This window comes from Lissotriton vulgaris, chromosome 2_1, assembly GCF_964263255.1.
Source record: "Lissotriton vulgaris chromosome 2_1, aLisVul1.2, whole genome shotgun sequence".
In the NCBI taxonomy this organism is placed as follows: domain Eukaryota; kingdom Metazoa; phylum Chordata; class Amphibia; order Caudata; family Salamandridae; genus Lissotriton; species Lissotriton vulgaris.
The window spans coordinates 1,558,068,941-1,558,091,150 of NC_141687.1; the positions used below are offsets into that span (position 1 = coordinate 1,558,068,941).

The following is a 22,210-nucleotide window of genomic DNA, read 5'->3' on the forward strand; positions in this document are numbered from 1 at the left end:
CAGGCTGCCTCTAAGCAGTGCTTGGGCAATTCCACTGTAATCCTTACAGGATGGCCTGAGCACAGCACTACAACCTCTTCGCCCTTCTTCATTCAGGTTAGTATTTAGAGACGGGAGGGCTTGTTTATTTATGTTTCTGTGGTAGGAACTGCCCTCATACCCTAGAAAGCAGGGTTAGAACGTTAATTGCACACATCTAAAAAATCGATGATGTGGTAATTATGCTCTACCACTTTATAATTTCACCAGCCGCCACAGGCTTGAAATTGTAACTGAGTAGACGCATGGAAAGCACATGAAGATTTCCTAGAAGTGACAGAATTTAATATTATGTTGAATGGTATCAAAAGCTGCAGAAAGACCCAGAAGGACTAAGGCAATCACAAAGTTGCCCGGCCGAGCTCCCTATTGAAAGGGTGTCTAAAGTCGACAGCAGAAGTAACTCTGGTCCCAAATAGGGTTGAAAGGCAGCCTAGAAATCATCCAGGCATCTAACTAGTTAATATAATACCTGAAGGTTATATGTCCAAATATTGATAAGAAAAATATTGCCTGACATAAATGTTCCCTATATATCGCTTTCAAAAATTTCATTTGAAGGGTGCAGCTTTTCTTTTATTAAGAGGGTGCAGATTTTCTTTTATTAAGTCCTATGGAGCGATGTTTGCATAAAAAATATTTAGGACATAATATTTTTGTTAGTTGGTATTTAGGCCTCAATATTCTGGTTACCACACTGTTCAGAGAAACAATGTTCACAAGGTAGGGCTGCAGGAGGAGACAAACAAATAGGATGAACAATTTCATGAGTTGGATGCATCCCACAGTGGTTTCCTTACTAAATGAGTTATGACACAGAACTTAAAATGTGGACCACAACTTAAAAAAGCAAAATATTGAGAAGCTGGTGCGAAACTGCGAAGAACTCTAGACATAAAGATCTCAGGAGTTTTATGGGGCAACAATGTAGTGGTAAATCCAAATTAAAACTGATGGTGAACAAGCAAGCTTCTCCTAAGAATTCCCTGGCAACTGAGTAAGCCAGCTACTCGAGTGCTAGATGCAGTCTGTTCTGCAAAAACACCCAGGGGGAATCTTTTTTATGTTGCCCGAAAACTTGCAATAAAAAACCCGATTGAAGTTAAAAGAAAAATCCAGAGATGCAAGAGTGGCTGTAGATGACAAGTTCACCATGGTGGCAAAGATTTTAATCTATGCATTTAAAGCCAGCTCATTCCACCCAGATTAGAAGGAGGTCTACTTCATTGAGGTGAAGCAAACATGCACAAGAGTGCCCTTTGCAGAAATCCAGGGCACCCTGGTCGTAATGTAAGCAGCACTTGTACAAGGAAGAGTAGCGGCTGCTTCAGGACAGCAGTGGTCGGCAGGGAGGGTAAAAAAAAGGTAAAATCCACTTACCTGCAAGCTGCCTCCTCTCCTCTGTCTGATGCAGGAAACAGGAAGCCCACAGGCTTCTGCACTACCCTAGCCAATCAGAACGCTGCTGTCACCAGCATGCCCTGGACGGGGAAACAAGAGAACCCTACTCACTAGGAGCCTGGGTGTGAAGATTAGGAAGGAAAACAATGGCTCCCGTGGAAAAATACAGACAACCTTTTGATAAGAATAATGCACAATGGCAATATGAGGGGTGGTTTGGATGTCAGAAAAAGAAGCTGTCTACACATTAATCAGTTTGGTATTTCATTTCATTGTTTTTATAGGCATAAAGAAAACTTTACAAGATATGCACAATATATACATACACAATTTTAACAAGTGTTAGTGTGTCCCTGTGAAAATATCAAAAGAACCTAAACTACATAAATAACATCTGTAGTGAAAAATATGAAAAAAGGAAGGTTTATATTTTTGATTTGTATCATCAAGAAGAGGCGACCATGTAGTAAATATAATAGAACAACAACAATTTGAAAAGTGGGCAAATGTTGCATGCGTTCTGCCTCTTTCAACTGTCGACTGCGTTTCGACCCTTAGGGATGTAGGGTCTCTTCAGGACTGAACAATGTGGGGACACCTATGAGTTAAAAGAGTAGGGCAATGTTAGCTAATAGGGCCATTCCATATTGAAAGATATTGATTTTGGAGAAGCCAAAGTGGAGGCATTAAGTGGGCGATTACCTGAAGGGGGTTGGTTATTTTTGTGTGTGAAGAGTTGTGGCACCGTGAAAATGTAGTGAAGAAAAAACTCACAGGGATCCCAGCCAGGAGCCCTGGTGAGGGTCGAGTAAGTGGAACAGAATGTTGATGGAGTCGGCCCCTAGACTCTGGACTGTCGAATATCGGTGGTTTTGCAGGAGAGGCGGGGGACAAGAGTCGCACGATGGCGCCCTGTGCACGTGGGAGCTAATTCGAACGAATGGATCGATCCTTCCGTTGGAGGATACAGGCTATCTCAAGGATTACAGCAGTGCTGTAATGAGCGCGGATGCGGTAACGTGCTCAAATTGTATAGCGTCCTCTCCTGCTGGTGCAATGACGTCATTGCACCAGCAGGAGAGGACGCTATACGATTTGAGCACGTTACCGCATCCACAACTCTTGTCCCCCGCCTCTCATGCAAAACCACCGATATTCGACACGGCTGGGACCCCTGTGAGTTTTTTTCTTCACTACATTTTCACGGTTCCACAACTCTTTACACACAAAAATACCCAGCCCCCTTCAGGTACTCGCCCACTTAATGCCTCCACTTTGGCTTTGGCTCATATTTTTCACTACAGATGTTATTTATGTAGTTTAGGTTCTTTTGATATTTTCACTGGGACACACTAACACTTGTTAAAATTGTGTATGTATATATTGTGCATATCTTGCAAAGTTTTCTTTATGCCTATAAAAACAATCAAATGAAATACCAAACTGATTCAATGTGTAGACAGCTTCTTTTTCTGACATCCAAACCACCCCCCATATTGCCATTGTGCATTATTCTTATCAAAAGGTTGTCTGTATTTTTCCACGGGAGCAATTGCTTTTCTTCCTAGTCACCAGCATGTCAGCAGCGTTGTGATTGGTCTGAGGGTCGTGGTTTGGCACTCAGACAGGGACTGAGAGACTGCGCATGTTCTCCACCCAGGCTGCAGAACATAGCTGGGTAAAGAACATGCTAGGTGGGTCTGACTGGTTGGCAGGGCCAAGACTGCCAGTCAAAAAGTCATACGCACTTAGATAGGGCTCACCACTCCTTCTTGCTGTGTTGGCAGGCCAGCCCCGCCCTGCGCATAAAGCCAGGCCGTAAAAATAAAATTATAATAACATGATGTTATTATTTTATTCATTAAAACTGACCTCAAACAATAAGAGGGACATATCCTCGATGGTTTGTTTACAAGAAGAAGAATCAGATTATATGCACCATTAATTACATTCAGTATAAGTACAGCTTTCCTATGTATGGCAAGGTGTACTGTACCCCCATATACGCATCGAATCAGCAAATCCTTACCGAGATTTCGCTAGCCCTTGTGCGAGGCTCCTCTCCCGAATCCTTGTTTTCATGACCTCATTGTAGTCGCCATTTTTGAAAATGGGATGTGCAAACCATCCACCATAAAACTGTGGTAATGAATGGAGAAATGTTATACACAGCAAGGAATATTGCCATGACCAAAGAACACGTTTCATGCAGACAACAGAAGAATGTTTCTATTTCCACTGGATGTACACTGTTGAAAATAACTCCTGATTGGTGTTCTGCTCTAAAATGCACTACTGCACTTGGGTTGGCATGCAAGTTAGGTAGCCTAAACTCAAAAAAATAAACTTAGAGAAGTTCTATTTTCTTCCCTACTACACCCTGAGTAAACATGGTAGTGGACAGCAGAAAACGTAAATGCTATCTAAAACTGACCTTTAGTCTATGTTCACAAGTCGATTGCATTTGCTTTTGATATAAAACATTGGGAGAGAGTTGAAAAATCCAATGTTCATGAAAACTCCTAAAACAGCTTTTAGAAAACTACTAAATTCAAATAAAAACTTAGAAAAACGTCATTGGGCCTCCTTCAAATTGTGTGGATGCAAGGAAAGGAATGCGTACTACATTGGGAACACTCAAAAATCAGTCGTTTGTGGATTTTCACACACGTCTCCGACCCATTCTCACACTGTTAGTGGATGGATATTTACTCCTTCCAAGGACAGGAATAAATATCTTCCCAGGGTGGAAACACTCCTAAATACCCCTGAGTATTAGTAGGGATGCAAGGGCAAGGGTTTCTCCACAAGGTAAAATAGTGTTCCCAACAGTGAAATCTATATTTATTTATTTATGTATTACATGTGTAGAAATTCCAGGACTGGTTGTGTACAGGATGTCTTGGTGGGAGCCTGTTGTCACCCCTGGTGTAATACAAAGTGATGGACCCCTCCTAAATTTGGAGAAGGGCGCTAAAAATTCTCTCCACTGAAGGTGCAGATGTCCAACTATGAACGATGTGCACTCTGTGAAGCCACTTTGCTTTGCTTCACTCAGCTATACAATAATCATGGAGACATGTAAAAGGCCATTCTTTGCAATACACTATCACAGTGAAGCAAGCACTGTCGATCAAATTGGCATAGGGCAGTGATGTAGTCGACGTTTCGACCCCAAAAGGTAAGTAGGCTGTTTGGGTCCTCATGCCGGGGTCTTCCTCAGGACTATAAATTGACTGCGCCATAATCCTTAAACCTGCTTGAAGCAGGCGTAAGGATTGCCACAGGTCTTTTCACATGGGACTCGCCCATGAGTTATGACACAGTGCTGGAGTTGCACCAGTTTTCTGACACTCTCCAGCAATGCATCATTTTGCACCACCAAATACGTCAAAATTCCTAAGATATCTGTAAATCCTTGCGCCATATTGTAAATACGGCACATCCATGATGAAAAGGGATGCATCATTTTTTCTGCCCAGCGATGCATTTCTTTTTATAAAGAGGCCCAGAGAGTTTTGTTGTATGCATAATACAAGAATGTCTACCTTAGCTTTGAAGGCTCTTGATGGGGTACTCTTTGCATATGCACATATATGAAACTAAAAGAATTTTGTATGATCGTGATTGATCCGTTCATTTTGATGTCACACAGTAATTCTAGACAGTATAGACAATATTTTGGGAACATGAGGGTTACGGTATTAAACACCCAAACAGACTCAAACAACAACAATAATAACCCAAAACCAGCTCAGTAACATAACACAAAAGCTTCACCTCACACAAAAAACACAGATTAAAATAACAATATAACACCAAAGGTGCACTGATAAAACAACACAACGGCAAGTCAACATGGCACACTGCAATGCACCACTACAACATAGCTAGATAACACAAGAGAACACAAAACAAAACAAAACAAAACACAGCAAGTCAACATTTTAATGAAACCAGACAACACAACACAACTGTACAACACAACAACTACCACAACATAAACACAACAGGACAAAATTAACTTTCATTACCTTTTATCTTAAGTCAACATTCATTAGATCAAGCCCTTCCCTGCGCTGCGAAATTCACAGCGGCGCGGGGGGGGGGGCTAGGGGGTGAGCCGGCGCTTCGGTGCGCATAACGGCTCCACGCCATCATGAGTCATGGGCGGCGTGTGCTCATGACAGCGTGGTTCCGTCATGACCATGCCCGCTCATTAATTCGCCTGCACAGGCGGGGAATTAGTGCTGCGTGGGCGGAGCGGCAGCGGCATGACAGCTCCAGGCCGTCATGAGCACACGCCGCCCGTGACTCATGATGGCGTGGAGCCGTCAAGAGCACCCAAGGGGTTAAGCTCCACTAAATAGTCCACAGGGTAAATATTTTCTGATAGAAAATGGACATGGTGTAGATTCTTACAAGACATATGTACTGCACTTTTTGGGCACATAGTGTACGACTCCGCCTCCCTCATGTTACTGCGATCAGACAGCTCTACACTCGTAGCCTCTAGCTATGTAAACATTGTGACCTACCTTGGAGTTCATAGAAGTACACTTTGTACCTCAACTGCAGTCCATATGTAAGGTTATGGGGCTTATTTACAAGCTCTTTTTGCCGCCGGTGTGTCACTATTTGTAATACACAGGCGGCGCAACCTGCTGCCCCATGTTTACAATGACACGTAAAGCCATCCTACTTTGTTTTCTGAGTCCTTGTAAATATGGCCCCTTTACATGCAACACCTGGTGCGAAAGGGGCGTGCCATGGGTGTTGCTGTGGGTGTTTCCATGCAACACCCATGGCTTCTGTCGCATTTCCAGATGAACAAGTAATCGTAAACATGGAAATGCGTCAGAATTCTACACCTCTCCAGTGAAGGCATAGGGAGGCGCTACAAGGAGAAATGTTTTCATTTCTCCTCATTTTTTCCTCATTCTCTGCGTGCTGCATTCTGCAGCACACATAAGAAGAGGAAATCACCTCTAGTGATTGCTTTTGTGCAGGAAGGTGTCACTTCCTGCACAAAAACAATCATCCCTGTGACGCAGACACCCTTGCACCATGATGCATGGCAGCTAATTGTGTGCCAGCGCAAGGGAGAGCGAAGGGATCCATCATATTGTTCTAGATATGATGCATCCCCTTTCTTTGGAATTAACGCTGCGCAGCCAAATGGCTTGAGCCACTGCACTGTGTTAATTCCATGTAAATAGGGCCTAAAATATTTTTTTATTGTAGCCAAAGTACTTCAAACACGTCCTAATGTATTGAAAACAGTAGCAGAGGCATCTTTGTTAGTCACCACAGGCTCAGACTTGATGAATCATAATGTGGCAGCCATTTTGGAACAAGTTGCACCGTCGATCGAGTTACCTGCACGTATCTACGAGCCGCATCGATATCCTCCTGTTTATGTGGGTTTCTCGGTTCAGCCCAGTCTGAGTTGATGGTGATGGAGATCAGACCGCCCTGTTTTGCTCTGTAGTTGTCGTTGTACAGGTGCCAGGCTTCAGCGTGGGCCTTCAAAAGGTTGTGCCCTACGACGTAAGGTGCTCGGCCAGGCCTGCCAGAGATTCCTTCAACAACACAAAACAACATGGATTACTTACATGAGTCACTTTGTAAATAGGGCGCAACATGGAAGAGCATTTCTTACACCGCTGGAGCGTCACAAAAAGTGATGCAACGGAGGCGCAAAAGTGTCGCAAGGCCTCATAAATAAGGCCCATGGTATTTGGTAACTCCTAAGAAAAACGTTGGCCACCTGATGCTGCATTATGGTATGAGCACACTGCCCCGATATGCCACAGCGCACTTTTAATAAGGTGTGCCTAGCGCAGTCCTAGGCAGTGCACCCTGTTACCATCAATGAACTGCTCACAGCGCAGCCGTAAACTTGAAGCCTGCCCAGGGGCAGCGTATTAGTGAAAGACAGAGCAGTTGCATGAAGCAGCAAACTCTATTTTTCACTGTGCAGGCAGCAGCCGTCTGCACTTCAAAAAGGGGACTTATATATCCCCCAGCCAGTGGGTGCAGTGCATGTATGCACTTGCCTACAGAAGAATGTCTGGGGGATTCATGGGTCCTCTCTTACCCCTTCCAGAGGGCTGCACTCAGGTGTCTCACTGACTGTGCACTGCCTATTTTTGACATACAGTCAGTGCACCCAGTGGCGGAACAGAAAATGATGGGGCCGCCCTGCCGATGCGATGAGGGACCCCTGGGTGTGCATGTATCACATATATTCCTTGGCCTGAATGGGAATCCCTTAACTAATCGGGGCCCTTTGAAGAGGTGGGCTTCACCCCCTTGCACCGAAGGGGCTGAAGGTGACTGCGTTGCACCTCTGAGTGCACCACCTGACAGCCTCTCTGCCTCTGCACGGATGTATGACGTTACAACGCATACTTTTATAACGCATAGCTTTACAACACATTTTTTACAACGCAACATCCATTACAACGCATTCCATTACAACGCATGCCATTACAACAAATTTTTAAAAACTACCTTTACAACGCATTCCATTACAATGCATACTACCTTTACAACGCATACCATTACAAGGCATAGCATTACATTGCATGTATGGTAAGTATTGGATAGTGCAGGGGTAAAAATTACTATTCTAACTCCAGGGTGTGCAACAGTAGGGTAAGTGTTGGATAGTGTAGGGGTAAAAATTACTATTCTAACTCCAGGGGGTGCAACAGTAGGGTAAGTTTTGGATAGTGTAAGGGTACTATGCGTTGTGATGGTATGCGTTGTAATGGTATGCGTTGTAATGACTGCGTTGTAATGTCATGCATTGTAATGGTATGCGTTGTAGTGTCATTCGTTGTAATGATTGCGTTGTAATGGCATGCGTTGTAATGGATCTTGCGTTGTAAAAGTTTTGTTGTAATGGTAGTGCATTGTAAAAGTTGCGTTGTAATGGTAGTGCATTGTAAAAGTTGCGTTGTAACGGTTGTTTCCTCTCTGCACTCATACCCACAATGTGGCACAGTTGCAAAGAGTTTCCTAGATTTGCCCGGGACACACTCCGGCACTACATGTGCACTGACTCTATCAGTAGTACAGCTGGGGCTGCATAAGTGTCTGCGGCTCCTTCTGTAGAACATTAATGCCCTGGTGGTGCAGAAAACGGGTGCACACTCCCGTTGGAACCCCAGGACAATGTCTGTAAAGCGGCCCCTGCACTTATTTATTTTATCTATTTTACCACTTCAGCACTGGAGCCTGGCAAACATCAGAGTCAACCCAAAAACATTTAAATTCATAGTTCTGTCAGGACTCCATGTCCCTTTCTCTGTCCTGGAAATGGTATAGCATCTCTATAATCAGCTTTCATAACTGACATTTTTTATGAGATGTGGTGTTCAAAACAATGCATATTTCAAAACGTGTCTGAAGATTGTAACATTGTCAGTGATTTAACCCGAAGCATTACAGCACAGTGTTTAAGTTCTTGCCTGCACACCTAAATATTGTGAAACTGTTAAAATGACAAGCAGCGCCATCTTTACTTTTTAAAGCCATTTTCAGTTCTGGGTATAAGGTTAAGTGAAATATCATACCTGGTGCAGAAGAGCCGTAGCCATACCCTAGATTGGCTATTATGTAAGGTTCATTGAGGGTTATCCAAAACTTCACCCTGTCTCCCAGTCGCTCAAACAGCAGGTGTGCGTATTCCTTATATCTTTCAACTATTGTGTCATTTTCCCAACCTCCGATGTCTTGGAGAGCTTGCGGCAGGTCCCAGTGGTAAATGGTCACCTAGGAGACGACAGAAAGGAAGAGAGAAAGAGAGATGTCGAGAATAGGGCGAGAGACACAGAGAATATAAAGAAAGAAGCGAGAGAGACAGGGAGATGAGAAGAGCACGAGATGAAAACAGACAAGGAGGAAGCATATTGGCAGTGTCAGAAAACAAAGAGAGAGAGCGAGTGCAAGATAGCGTAAACAGAAGACAAAGACAGAGCGAGCACGACAGAGCAAAATAGAGAACAGAAAGGAAGCGAAACAGAGAATGAGCATGAGGGAGAAAAGAGAAAAAGAGCGAGTGTGTGTCAGACCACATGAGGGAAGAGAGTGAGAAAGAGTAAGAGATTGAAAAGAAAAAAGAGCAAGAGGCAGAGAGAAACCGATAGAGATAAAGAAAGAAGAAAAAGAGAAAGATAGAGATAGAAAAAAGAGAGAGAGGTCAGAGAATAACTAAGTGGTCTGGTATGGAACACCAATTTAACAATCTTAGACATATTTCTAGTGAGAGATGCATAACAGAACGTTAACAACTGATTTTCTCTCCACGGCAGCCCTTCAATTGTATATTTGTGTTTGCAAATTTAGAGCAGAGTATACTGAAACTGTAAAAGAAAAACCATTAAATGTTAAGTAACTGCACAATGAAACAACACTTTTTAGCTTGATTTAGAGTTTAGGGGATGGGACACTCCATCACAAATGTGACGTCTATAACCCCAAAAGTAAGCTTTAAGTACCAGGAGAAAAAATGATACTGGCCAGAGAGCATTTGCAGAGTCAGACCCTCTAAAAGAGAGGTTTCCGAAAATCAGAATCTTTAGTATCATTTGAAGATCCTTTCATAGGAAAATATTGTATCCATAGTGCTTAGAAACAACACAAGTACAGTGTGAAGCACTATATAAATAAACATTATGAATGTTGTATTTTAATAGTTACATTGTTTTTTATTTTATTCTTTTGTTCTTTAAACATGTGTAATAAGAACAAGAAAAAACAGGTATAGAAAGTCCCAGCATCTCATTCTTCAAGAGACAAAATTTTAGAGCCTGGATATCACCCGTGAGGCACAATTTTGGTACCGTATGTTTAATATATTAGATCTCATTCTGTCATTGCACACCACAGTATTAAGGCTCACGGCTACTGGAGAAGACAAGGCATCAGGGCCGGACTGGGAACAGCGGCCAACCCTGGCGATTGCTGCCCTACCAGCCTTCGGAGAAGGAGGCGGGTGGGGTCTAGCAAAAAGCACTGCTCCCACTTTTGTTACATGGGGGCAGATATTGCAGTATGGCTGAATTATCTGGCCCCTGTAACAAAACCCGCACAGGCACAAAATTAGTCCCCACCCCTCAGGCCCACCGGGGAAATGCCTGGTGCCCGCTATGGCCAGTCCGGCCCTGGAAGGCATGCCCCATGTACCTTTAGTATGTCCCCAGTTCACCATTGCCCATGAATATGCTGCCAGGCACCAGTGTTAGTAACACTGTCAATGAATGGCTCCTACCTGAGGTTTGATATTGGCCGCGAGCAGAGCATTAATAAGGCGGCTGTAATAGTCCAATCCAGCTTCATTCAGAGACTTCATTGTACCATCTGGCATAACCCTCGTCCAAGCGATGGAGAAACGGTAGTGTGTCACCTTGAGCTTCTTCAGGTTTGCAACATCCTCCTCGAACTGATAGTAGCTGTTACAAGCGACGTCTCCGTTCTCGTTATTCTCAACTCTCAAGACAGAGTGGGCAAACTGGTCCCAGATACTAAGCCCTTTGTTGTCATCCCTCCAGGCGCCTTCAATCTATAACAAATGCAAACATGAAATGTTTTTTCTCAAACTGAAGTTGTGATTTCTATTTATTTCACCATCAAATTCAGGCTTTCATTGACTTTGGTAGAATGTTAGCAGTCACAAGGAAACCTATAGTATCTAAGCTCAGGAGGGCCGATTTATAACCAAAATTACCTCCATATATGCCTGCTTGGAATACACAAAAAACATTTAAACTGTGCAATAAACATATTGAAAATGGAATGTCTGGAAATTGGCAATTAAACTGTTAAATTAAAATTTGCAAACAATCCTGTTGGATATTTTAAACAGAGAAATGCCCATTGTTTATCTTGTCTGCATCATGATGCGCTTATGCCTAATTTAGAGATAGGTGGAACTGAAGTATGTCAGCAGGAGAGATAGCGCCATCTCCGCTGCCAACATACACCTCCAACAGCCCGACAGAGTATGGCCCATTGGAAGATTGGCCATTTATGTCGCCTGCCAAATTTAGAGTGGACAGTGAAATGGGCAGTTTTCACTGTCCATCACAGCTGGATGAAACCTTACGGTTGGGGAGCAGTGAAGTCTTGTAAATGACCCCCCACACCATGAGGCTCTTTGTTTTCTTTGTTTTTTTTTACAAAAAAGAAAAAAAAATCCCTCTTTGGGATTTTGTTTTTGGAAATAAAAAAAAATATTGATGGTTTGCCATATGGCTCTGTCATGCTCATGGAGCCGTCCGTCAAACTTTCAATGTGTTGCCAGAAGCCACAGTGAAATCTGTTCCTGCCAATGCAAAAGGTGTCTGCTGCGATGGTGGACATCTCTAAATTTGGCAGGCAGAATACCTTCCGCATGGCCGTAATAGAGTACTACACTATACCGACAGAAGATACTCCATCCGCTGAGCTCTGAATGAGGCCCTTGGGAAAACTACTCTAAGTGAATCTACTTTATGCACTGCAGGGGCATAAGACAGGTACTCGGCTCTCTGCAGTGCCAGTAAAATCCAACGTGACACAATCCTACATACTATTATTCTACTTGACATTGTTAATTCATAGTTGAGGACTTGCTGTGAGGCTCAGGTGTATTTCTCACATTTTTCTAGGTGTCCTATTCAAATCCATGCCCATTCTGCCCCCATTGTGCCTTCTTGATATTAATTGAAGGTGTGCCGATTTTATTATAGTAAGCGCATAATCAATTTACAAACTCATGCTCTCTGATATTTAATTGCACAATGCAAAAAAATCACATTCCTTGGCTTCATCAACCATCATTGTTAACACTTTGCAAATCAAACGCGTGGTGTACTAGTTATACAAAAGGGGTTAGAATTATTATCTCCTCATAGTAGTGGGCACATAAGGCATTCTAGTTGGCTGGGTTGTGGCTAAAAACATTTGTATTGTGGGAGTGTTTAAATACTCGCCATTTTGTATGCTCACCTCACTAAAAATACACAGGAGAAATCAAGCTTCTCCATTTATTTTTCAAAAGCTGTAACTCAACAAATAATCAATATCATGAAACAGACATGTTCAAAACATATTTCATTACTTAGTACATACTCATTATTATCATACAGCACCTTTGTTTTTGTTTATCTCAGACTCCCTACCAAATTAAACCAAACTAGAAACCATAGTCATACATCAAAGCAATCACACTCAATCATACTAAAAGAGAGGCATCCAATCCATATATTTAAAAAGCTGCTCAGAATCCCAAATTGGCATTACTATGAATTATTTAGCCAGTTGTCTGTTGGCCTAGACATCTGTTGACATATCTCACACTGAATACAGTGCATGTCTACATTAATATACTTTAATACATATCCTATACATGTGTCAATGTCATTAATGCTTTATTGCTAACAATTTTGTAAAGGAAGTTATGCCGTTGAACGTTTCGGTGAAGAGACACTCAAGATTAGTTATGCCACCTTCATCAGGGCACTGAATAAAATAGTTAAGTGGTGACGAGAATCATCCACCTGAAAGGAACAGGACATTCAGGGAGCCCGTGTCCAATTTGGGTATGGTTGCGTTGGAGTATCGATAGGTTGTTCAGCTCTCCTACATAGGACTGTTAGAGGCAAGGAGCGCAAGGTACTCCAGCTGTAGTAAAATGCAGAATCAGACCAAAATGCCCAATAAAGGGGAAAAAACTTTTATTAGTACTTTTCCAACAGAGGTAGAGATATTCAAATAGAACAAGGGGAGTTCAATGCATAAACAGGTGCTCGGCTCTCCGCGGTGCCAGTAAAACCAAACTTGACATAATGCTATGTATTATTATTCTATGTGACAATGTTAATTTATAGTTGAGGTGTTAGTGTTAGGGTCAGGTGTATTTCTCTCAGACTCCTTACTACCCTGGGTCTGAACTGGGAGGCACAAAAATGATGCTGTAACAGTCACTTTGGCATCAGAACTTGCCTATATCATGCTTATTCTCACATCAGAACTAGTGTAATATAATGAGATTCAATAAAATAAAGAGTTGACATGCATGTCACAAACACATTTAGCAATTCTAACCTGGTAGGATGCAGAAGCTGCACTCCATGAAAAGTTTTTGGGAAACTCTCCATACAAAAACTCATCTTCTTTCGGCAATGGTATGCCGTTGTTCTGGATCACCTCTGCGTAGTATATTGCAGAGCGCTTGGGAGTTCTTGGTCGGTTGGGATTTGAAAAATCCACATGATGCAGCCCAAACCTTAAACTGTATCCAAAGATCCATTCAAAGTTGTCCATCAGCGACCAGGCTGTGTACCCGTGAAGGTTGACGCCATCCAAATTGCGGGCTGAAAAGATCAGAGAATATCATTTTGTCATGTTAACCACACAAAAAACTCCAGTTACTGCTTCCAGAGGGTTAACAAGGCCAGATGTCTCTAAAGGGGGTGTGGCCTAAACAGTGAGGAGATTTGTGCACATCAGGGCAGTTGTTATTTGCTTTACTGAAATAACCTTCAGCTTTGAGACTTTGGGGCATATTATCAAGGACAGGCGATACATTATCGCCGCTTTTATCGGCAGGAAACTGCTGATAAAGTGACGATAATGGCCTTGATAATATGCTCTTTGAATTCCAATCGAAGCCCATGTTAGATGTGTTCACATCTAACATGGGCTCCGATTGGAATTCATAGAGCATATTATCAAGGCCATTATCGCAGCTTTATCCGCAGTTTCCTGCCGATAAAAGCGACGATAATGTATCGCCTGTCCTTGATAATATGCCCCTTTGTTTTAGTAAAATAAAAAATGAACAATGCAAAATATTATTGAATATTTGAGCCATTCTTTTAGGGATCAATTTGTATAATCATTATAGGACAATGATCTAATGTGGGTAATAACTGCTTATCAGTAATTTCTTTTTCAATCATTTACTCCTTTGCACCTTAAAAATTTCAACATATTTCTTACAAACCACAAAGTTGCACCCTCAGAAATGATCTTTTGAATCTATAATTTATTTTGCCGTACAACAAAAACATCCAGGGGCATATTTACTAAGATTTCACACAAGGCAATTCAACAAGGGAAATTGCTGTGCTGCACTGCATGGAAGGGAGAGAGTAGAACTGTGCCATGCCTGCCAAGCAGTTCTGCTCACTCATAGCGAGGTGCCTCTTGCCAATGCAGGCACCCTTGCACCATGATGCAAGGGGGCCATCTTGGTGGTCGGAATAGTTTTGTGCAGGAAGGGATTGCATAAGGTAAAATATTGCACCATCAGCATTGATTGTGAACAACCCTCAAACCTTCATGTATCAATGGGCAAAGAAATAATTCCATAATTCAGCAAAGATATGCTAAATTTCTCTTATGATGAGAATGAGGTTAACACAAAATCTCTGGGCCTGATTCACAGAATTAACTTAAGACACAATCCTAAACTTACTACTTTTGGTATTCACAGAAGTTAGGATTTTGTCTTAAGACAGACTTAAGTTAGGATTTTGTCTTAAGTCTGTCTTAAGTCTGTCTTAAGAAAAACTTAAGACAAAAGCCTAACTTCTGTGAATACCAAAAGTAGTAAGTTTAGGATTTTGTCTTAAGTTAGTTCTGTGAATCGGGCCCTATGCTCATTGTTTAGAGGTTAACCGAAAAGGCTCAATGTGGAGTTATAAAGCACGGCTCGTCACCCAACAGGGTATCCAGGTGTTTGCAGGTCCCGGAGGCCCATTCGAACAGCCAGGTCTTGATAGGAAAACAAGGAGAAAGTTGTAAAAACGAGGGAAAGGGAGGGGCACTCAGAAAACAGGTGAAAAAGCAAGGAGAACGCAGAGAAAAGGAGGGAAAAGCAAGGAGAAGACTCAAAATCAGGGGGAAAAGCTGGAGAAAGCAGTGAAAACTAAGGGAAAACAAGGAGGAAGTACTCAAAAAATTGGGAGGGAAAGCAAGGAGAAAGCAGTGAAAACGAGCGAAAAGGAGTAGAAGACAATCAAAAATTGGAGAAAAATCTGTGAGAAAGCAATGAAAATGAGGGAAAAGCAAGGAACATGCACTCACAAAAGAGGGGAAAAAGCAAGGAGAAAACAGTGAAAGTGAGGGAAAAGCAGGGAGATGGCCCCCAAAATATAAGGGGGGGGAGCAAGGAGAAGAGAGGGACAGAAGCAACATAGCAGCATAGTCTGCTCAGCACCTGCAGGCTATAAATGTGTCATTAAGAAGATTCCATGGTACACTATGTGCCTTCGGTGCCAATAAAGCAAAGAATGGCATGTACTGTTCCTCTTCTCTTTTATATCAAGCTAAAGAATGTTTTACAGCTGCAGGTCCTGTATGTGAGAAATCCGGGTGTGTGGGTCCCAGTGCAATCGAAGCTACTGGGCCCTGATTGTGTGAATCATGGGGGCAGATTTACAATTACTGGCGCATCCCATCATATCAGCAGGGATGCGCCAGTAATTGTGCGCCGCAGCTCCGCCACCCTTGATGCGCCGCATTTACAATGCGGCGCACCATGGGGCAAAAACGGCACAGATGCGTCACCCATCTGTGCTGTAAAAGCGGCGCATTGCTGGAGTTGCGTCGCAAGCCCGACGCAGCTCCAGCAAGGCTTGGGGGCTCTATCTCCACAATGCTGCGTCAATCCTTACGCCTGCTTCAAGCAGGAGCAGGGTTTTGACGCAGCATGGGCCCAAAAGTGACTGAGTGAAATCTTGTAGATTTCACTCAGCCACTTTTGGAAGGCGTTCCTGCCCCGGAACGACCCCCCTGCGATGGAACGCCTCCTTCTGGCGCAGGGCTTTACAACGTGGCGCATCTGGGAGATGCGTCACGTTGTAAATACCCCGCATCATGGCGCATCTTTTGCACCGCCGCTGCGTCACAAAAGTGACGCAACGGCGGCGTAAAAGAGGCACAAGGGGCTTGTATATCTCCCCCATGATCTTTCAGTTCCGGTGTTCTGGGTCCCTCGTCCTGCAGACCCTCGTACTGGGACTAATAACACTTGACTCTGAGGGTGGCGAGGCGGAGCAGTCTAGGCTTTACTTACAGAGGCACTGTGGGCCATAAACTCAGAACTGAGAAATGCAATAGAAACAAACAACACTGAAAATACCAATGCTTAGTCAGTGCTGTTTGTTTTACAAAGGAAAAGTACTTTTATACATAAACAACTAAATACAACGCACACAATTACAATATATACAAAACAGTAAGTTGGGAAATAGAATGGGAACAACTTCTAAATTGCATCACGAAATACAGGGGTGCACACTAGGGAAAGATCACAGAAGTCAAATAATCCCATGAATGTGAAATAGACCCATAACTTGTGAGGAACTTTTAAAGGCTTGTGCGCCATCAGACCCCAATCCCTAAAACCACAATGCTTCCATATACGCCCATAAAAACATGTGGTATGCAATTATAGAAAGTTTGGCCTATTGACTTTCTAACAGTGTATCAGTCAACAGTAGATAATAAATACTTCACCAACAACAAACAGTTCTAGATGTTACCACAAAGATGCACATATTTTGCTTAGCACAATAAAAGAAGGAAGCCATTTCTGAGGCCTTCAACATCCATTCCAACTCAAACAATGAACATTTCAGTGAAAATCTTAATTCTACCACGCCAGATTGCCACACAACCATAGAGGTTCAAGGCCAATCAAACCATGTACTGTTAAGGCACACCCAAGCATCAGCCACAAGGACAGTCAAATATCTAGACAACTTCTCCTAGATCATGGCTAGAAGAACACATGTGACTTAGGAAGTTATAGTTTGAAAATATGCGGGGGGAGGCTCCTGTATGGGGATGCTGGTCCTCCAGTTTGTCCACAACACTCTGTTTTATGGTTTTCTAAGGTGCCCTTGTCCGCCAATCTCGAGCACCACTGATGCAAATATGAAATGGCTATGCCCTCTCCAGGGTTTATGGAGTGCTCCTTTGTCCCCAGACAGGAAACAGCTATCACATTGCAAGCGAAGCAACGCATCTGATTACAATGGGGTTGTTACAACGACCGCGTTGTTACATAGTAGTACCATTACAACGGAAGTCTTTATAATGACTTAGCTCTAGGGGTGCTCTAAACTAAGGAATAGTATAATTTACTATTCCAACACCTTCCCTACTGTTGCACACATTGGAGTTGGAATAGTAAATTATACTATTCCTAAATCCAGTGCGCCCCCTAGTGCAAGTCGTTGGAACGACTTGCGTTGTAATGGTACTGTGATGTAACAACGAGGTCATTGTAAAGCCTGTGTTGTAATTGCATGTGTTGTAAATGCCTATATTCCCCCAGATACTTTCCTTCTGCTGTCTTTGATTTAGATGCCGCCCAGCAGCGGATATTTTATTTCCTTATGGAAAGTGTTTGATGTGCAAACTGCATTGGTTTAATAGCTCCTGCCTTTTCCTGGGGCATGGCACATATCAATACAGGCAGTACCAGGAGTCGCACAGCCTTCTGCTTCCCTTGCTGGTGTAATACATTATTGCCACTTGCTGGTAGGGAAGAAAAGAGAGGGATATGCACTAGTAAGTGGCAGAGCATGTCGTTAGCCTCCTTGGCTTAACAACATGCTCCACCAATTTTGAAAAGCAAAACCTTCACCATATTTACAAGAATGTGGTGCAGCCTGGTTATTCCCCCTGCAATGGTGCTAAGTTTAACAACTTAGCGCCAACGCAGGCACCTTGCACCAGAGTGCAAGGGTGTCTGTGTGCAGGGAAGGATTGGTTGCATATAGGAAGGTGTCCTTTAATGCACATAAACAATCCTAAAATGACATTTTGTAATATACAAACCATGGCGAGGATGCATTTTGCCAACGTAAGACCAGGATTTTCCTAGTCTTAATTGTGGCACTGCCTCCTGTGAAAGCCACCCTTGTACATAGGGGGCAGCGTCAAATACAATGGGTGTTGAGGTGGAACAACCACCACAACACCCACTGAACGCCCCTTTCACGCTAACCATAGCGTGAAAGTGTGCCTTATGTACAAGTCAGCATTAAGTCACATTAAGTGGCTTAACGCTGCCTTGAACATAAGGTGCAGCCCCTGGAGCCACCACAACGTCCGTAAAAATGATGTTGTGGTGGCGATAGGGGCTTGTACATATGCCCCAGAGTTTTTGGCTCTCTCCTTCCCGGGCCTCACTGCTGGGGCCACCTCGATTTATAAGGCCACACAAACAGTCCTGGGGTATCTCTGGGCTTCTGGAAGACGGATGGGTCAGCTCCTTTACCTCTAATTGGGGAAATGAAAAAAATGAGACAGAGTGTCAGGGTCAACAGCTTTGCTCATCCTCCAGAGGGAACGACCTGACCAATGGGGAAATAACCCCTGCATAGCTGGTCGTGGTTGTAAGTTTGACCCCGAAGCCTGACAGTCGTCAAGGGACTCAGCTGAACATACCTCTGGCCCTGATGAGCCAATTATGAAGAGGCGTGTGTTGTTTAGCTTCCAACTATAATCAGTGCCTTTTAAGGGACTTTTGGCCTCAAAAATTATTGGTGGTTTGTCTTGGTGCTTCAGAGGCTGTTTACATATTCTGTACATTGCTGCCTTGTTATTTCTAGCAGCAGTGGGTTGAAAGAGCTTTGGACTTGACTTCCTGTCCAGCTTTTAGTAGCCTCCTGATCCAGTATCATTCTGCTGCAGCATCCCACTGTCCTCAAGGAAGACCACTCTCCCACCCTGCACTCCCCAAACAACCAGGCCTTCAGCCACTTGCAGGGTGTCTGTGTGTCTAGCAGGAACCTGCAGTGCTCACTCCTTGGGCATCCATTGCCAGGATCAGTTCACAGAAGTCCCGGGGGTTCCATTTCTTCAGGATCCCCAGTAAGTCTGCCCTCTACTGGCAACTATGCAGGGGTGGGGAACCTGTGCCTCTAGCTTTGGAGTTACGTCCAACATGCATTCACCACACATTACCAAACTCTAGATAAGGTACTCTTTTTCACAATAGTAATTTTTTGTACAGGGGTTTAAAATAGTACTGGAGAGTTATAGAGAATTAGAGAAGGTAAGAGTCCCTAATCGCTCTGGAGTTCCCCCATCGCCCTCCCCCTTACTTCCACTTCCAGCGAGCAGCCCCTTGGCTGTCCAAACCCCAGAACAACATACCAGGAAGATTCAAGATGGCAGTTTGAAGCAAGATGCTCATTTGAACCAAACTCTTCTCAGTCAGATTTGGCTTCCTCCCTACAAGAAACTCCATTAAGGAGTCTAATTCCGCCTCTCTTTTTGGCCCATGTGAATGACCCTGCCACTGATTGTCCCAGTGAGGCATCTAATTACTTTCCAGAGATTTCTACCCCACCACCTTCTGTGCCAGGAGAAGGCTACCCTCCATGGTGGGTTCATTGCTCAGGGAGAGCTATGAACTGCCAAATAGCCAACAGACTGATTGACTTAGCCCAGCAGGGTAACCCGAAGCCTGAAGTACACGGCTGGCTCAGAGAAATATGTTTAACAATAAATTAAGTACATACCGTACAAAATTTAGGATATGCATTCTGAACCCTGAGATTGTTCAAAACGTACAAGCCACTCTTTTTCTAAAGTTGTGCCAATCAAAGGTTGATTTTTAGCACATAGTAGAGTTCTAACAGTATTACAGATTTTACGTTTCACCTAAAAAGAAAGGGAACCTTTTACTTTTGGATTCCCATTTAAATTATTAGGCTGAAGCAGTCCATAACTAAAGACGTGGGTTCCATCTGCCACATTGCTCCCTATGTGCAGAAGCCACACTGACTGAGACAACAGTCTTCCTTACTGACACTGCATAAGTGTGTACATAAGTGTGCAGGTGTTCCTTCATAAGCTCTTATTTTTAATAGGAGAGCAAAGGTGAGTACAATCCAAAACATTTTTTAACTGAAGCTTACAGTGGGTGAGACTTCATTAGGGATACTTACAGCAGAGATTGAAAAAGTATAATGTTCAATATCAAAAACAAATGGCACTTCTCATGAGTTGCAATCTGCTTTTCTACAGTGTGAATCAGAAACTATATACACTCTTTCATTTATCTTTTATAGATCGCTATCTAAAATTCTAAATGAACTCCTGATACTTCTGATCTCAACTCCTTATGTTTGCTTAATTGCTCTACTTCATGAGCATGGTATTCTTTGTATAAGCACCAAAGCTAGCTGCCAGCATAATCAAGTCTTCGTGGACTTTTAAGAAACATATTCACACCCTATATGTCATTAAATGATTAAATGTGTTGAACACAAAGAATGATTGTTGGAAAAGTGGGTTATTAGTAGGTGGGGTTATTCACCAACAGCAAGTAATAACACCACATTAACTAATAGGTCCAGTCCAAGTCAAGTTTCAATAAATGAATCTTTACTCAACCGTTGGCAGTGTTGGCAAACGAGCAGTCAGGCTTAACTTAGAAGTTAGGTATGTGTGAAGCATTTAATACCACAATAACAGTACAGAAGTAAAGGACACAACAGTATAAAAATCCAACAGCTATTTATAAAAATAAAGAAAAAGTTGATCTTTGAAATGACTCTAAAATGACAATTGTCAAATGTAGGGAACCGAAGTTATGAATTTCTGAAGATTCAAATAAAGTATTGTGCATTCTAGCGCTCAGGAGCTTAAAGCGCCATTCACAGCTATTTGGTCATGCAGGACTGGGAATAAAGTCAACATTTTAGGCTGACTGTACTGAAACAAGGGTCGGATAAGCAGAGAGAAAGGCCCAGGTTAAAAATTTACCTTCGGAGTTGGTCTATTTCATGGAACTTTTTCATCGACGACGAGTCCTCAGGTACCTCAGGTACCTCAGGTCCGGCGTCTGATTTGAGAAATGGTGGCCTGCTGCAGCGCAATGCCTCAGTGAGTCTATGGAAGTCTTTGTCCTCGACGTTGACAGTGAGGAGCTCTGGAGCTTTCAACAGAACAAACCAGCGCAGTCAGGCCAATTCCTGAGTTGATGACGACAGCTTGACTTGCAATGTCGGGCGGTCTCCTCCTAGAGCATTTCTGTGAAAACTTTGAAACTTTGCAGAAAGTTTGCAAACTTTGAGATCTTGTTGGTTCTGAGTCTCGTTGGGGAAAATAAGGGTCCAGTAGCACCTACCAAAAGGTCAGAGATTCTGGATTGCCTCTTGCGGGCTAGGACTCAATTTACCACAATGCACCTGTACAGTCCAGGAGAAATCCTTTTGCAACCGGTCTGCTAGGGCAATTCTCTCTTTGTCTTGGTAGATGACTTCTTCCAGCTCTGTTGTACCTGTTGCTGATCAGGGAGTCTACTAATTTTCCTTAGAGTCAGGCACAGCCTTCTCTTTGTGGAGTACTGTGAGTGCAGCAGGTGCAGTCCTTTCGAGTGCCAGCTTTCTGTGGTGCCATCCAAGGGTATAGTAGGGCAGCCCCTCTTCTTCTGATGTTCCAGGCAGTGATCTGAGGAGCTCCTGCAGCTCTCCCATATTTATCCTCCATTCTGGGCTGGTAGGGGGGGGGGCACCCCAACCAATAGGGGTAAATCTACCTCCCTCTGCTATGACCGATTCCTGCAAAGTGTTCCATAATGTTGACCCAGAATGCACTGTTCTACCAAAAATCAAAATGGAAAAATTCTATCCTTCATGTGTGTGTTTGTGTAACCCAACCCAGAGCTGTGGCTAACATCTGAATACGATCTTCTTCCAGTCCCTCTCCTAATCTAATTAGGGGGTGGTAGAACTGGGGGTCTCTAGTT

At 43.2% G+C, this 22,210-nt stretch overlaps 1 protein-coding gene across 1 annotated transcript in view; it reads right to left on the reverse strand.

The window, feature by feature from the left end:
• LCT (lactase) overlaps positions 1–22,210 on the reverse strand; it is a 228,942-nt gene that overhangs the window by 114,776 nt on the left and 91,956 nt on the right. Inside the window, exons 9-13 of the mRNA XM_086957445.1 lie at positions 13,537–13,805; positions 10,721–11,011; positions 9,024–9,222; positions 6,820–7,022; positions 3,470–3,579 (exon numbers count right to left, since the gene is read on the reverse strand). Of these exons, the coding sequence (XP_086813571.1) occupies positions 3,470–3,579; positions 6,820–7,022; positions 9,024–9,222; positions 10,721–11,011; positions 13,537–13,805 (1,072 nt within the window). The remainder of the gene's footprint in view (positions 1–3,469; positions 3,580–6,819; positions 7,023–9,023; positions 9,223–10,720; positions 11,012–13,536; positions 13,806–22,210) is intronic.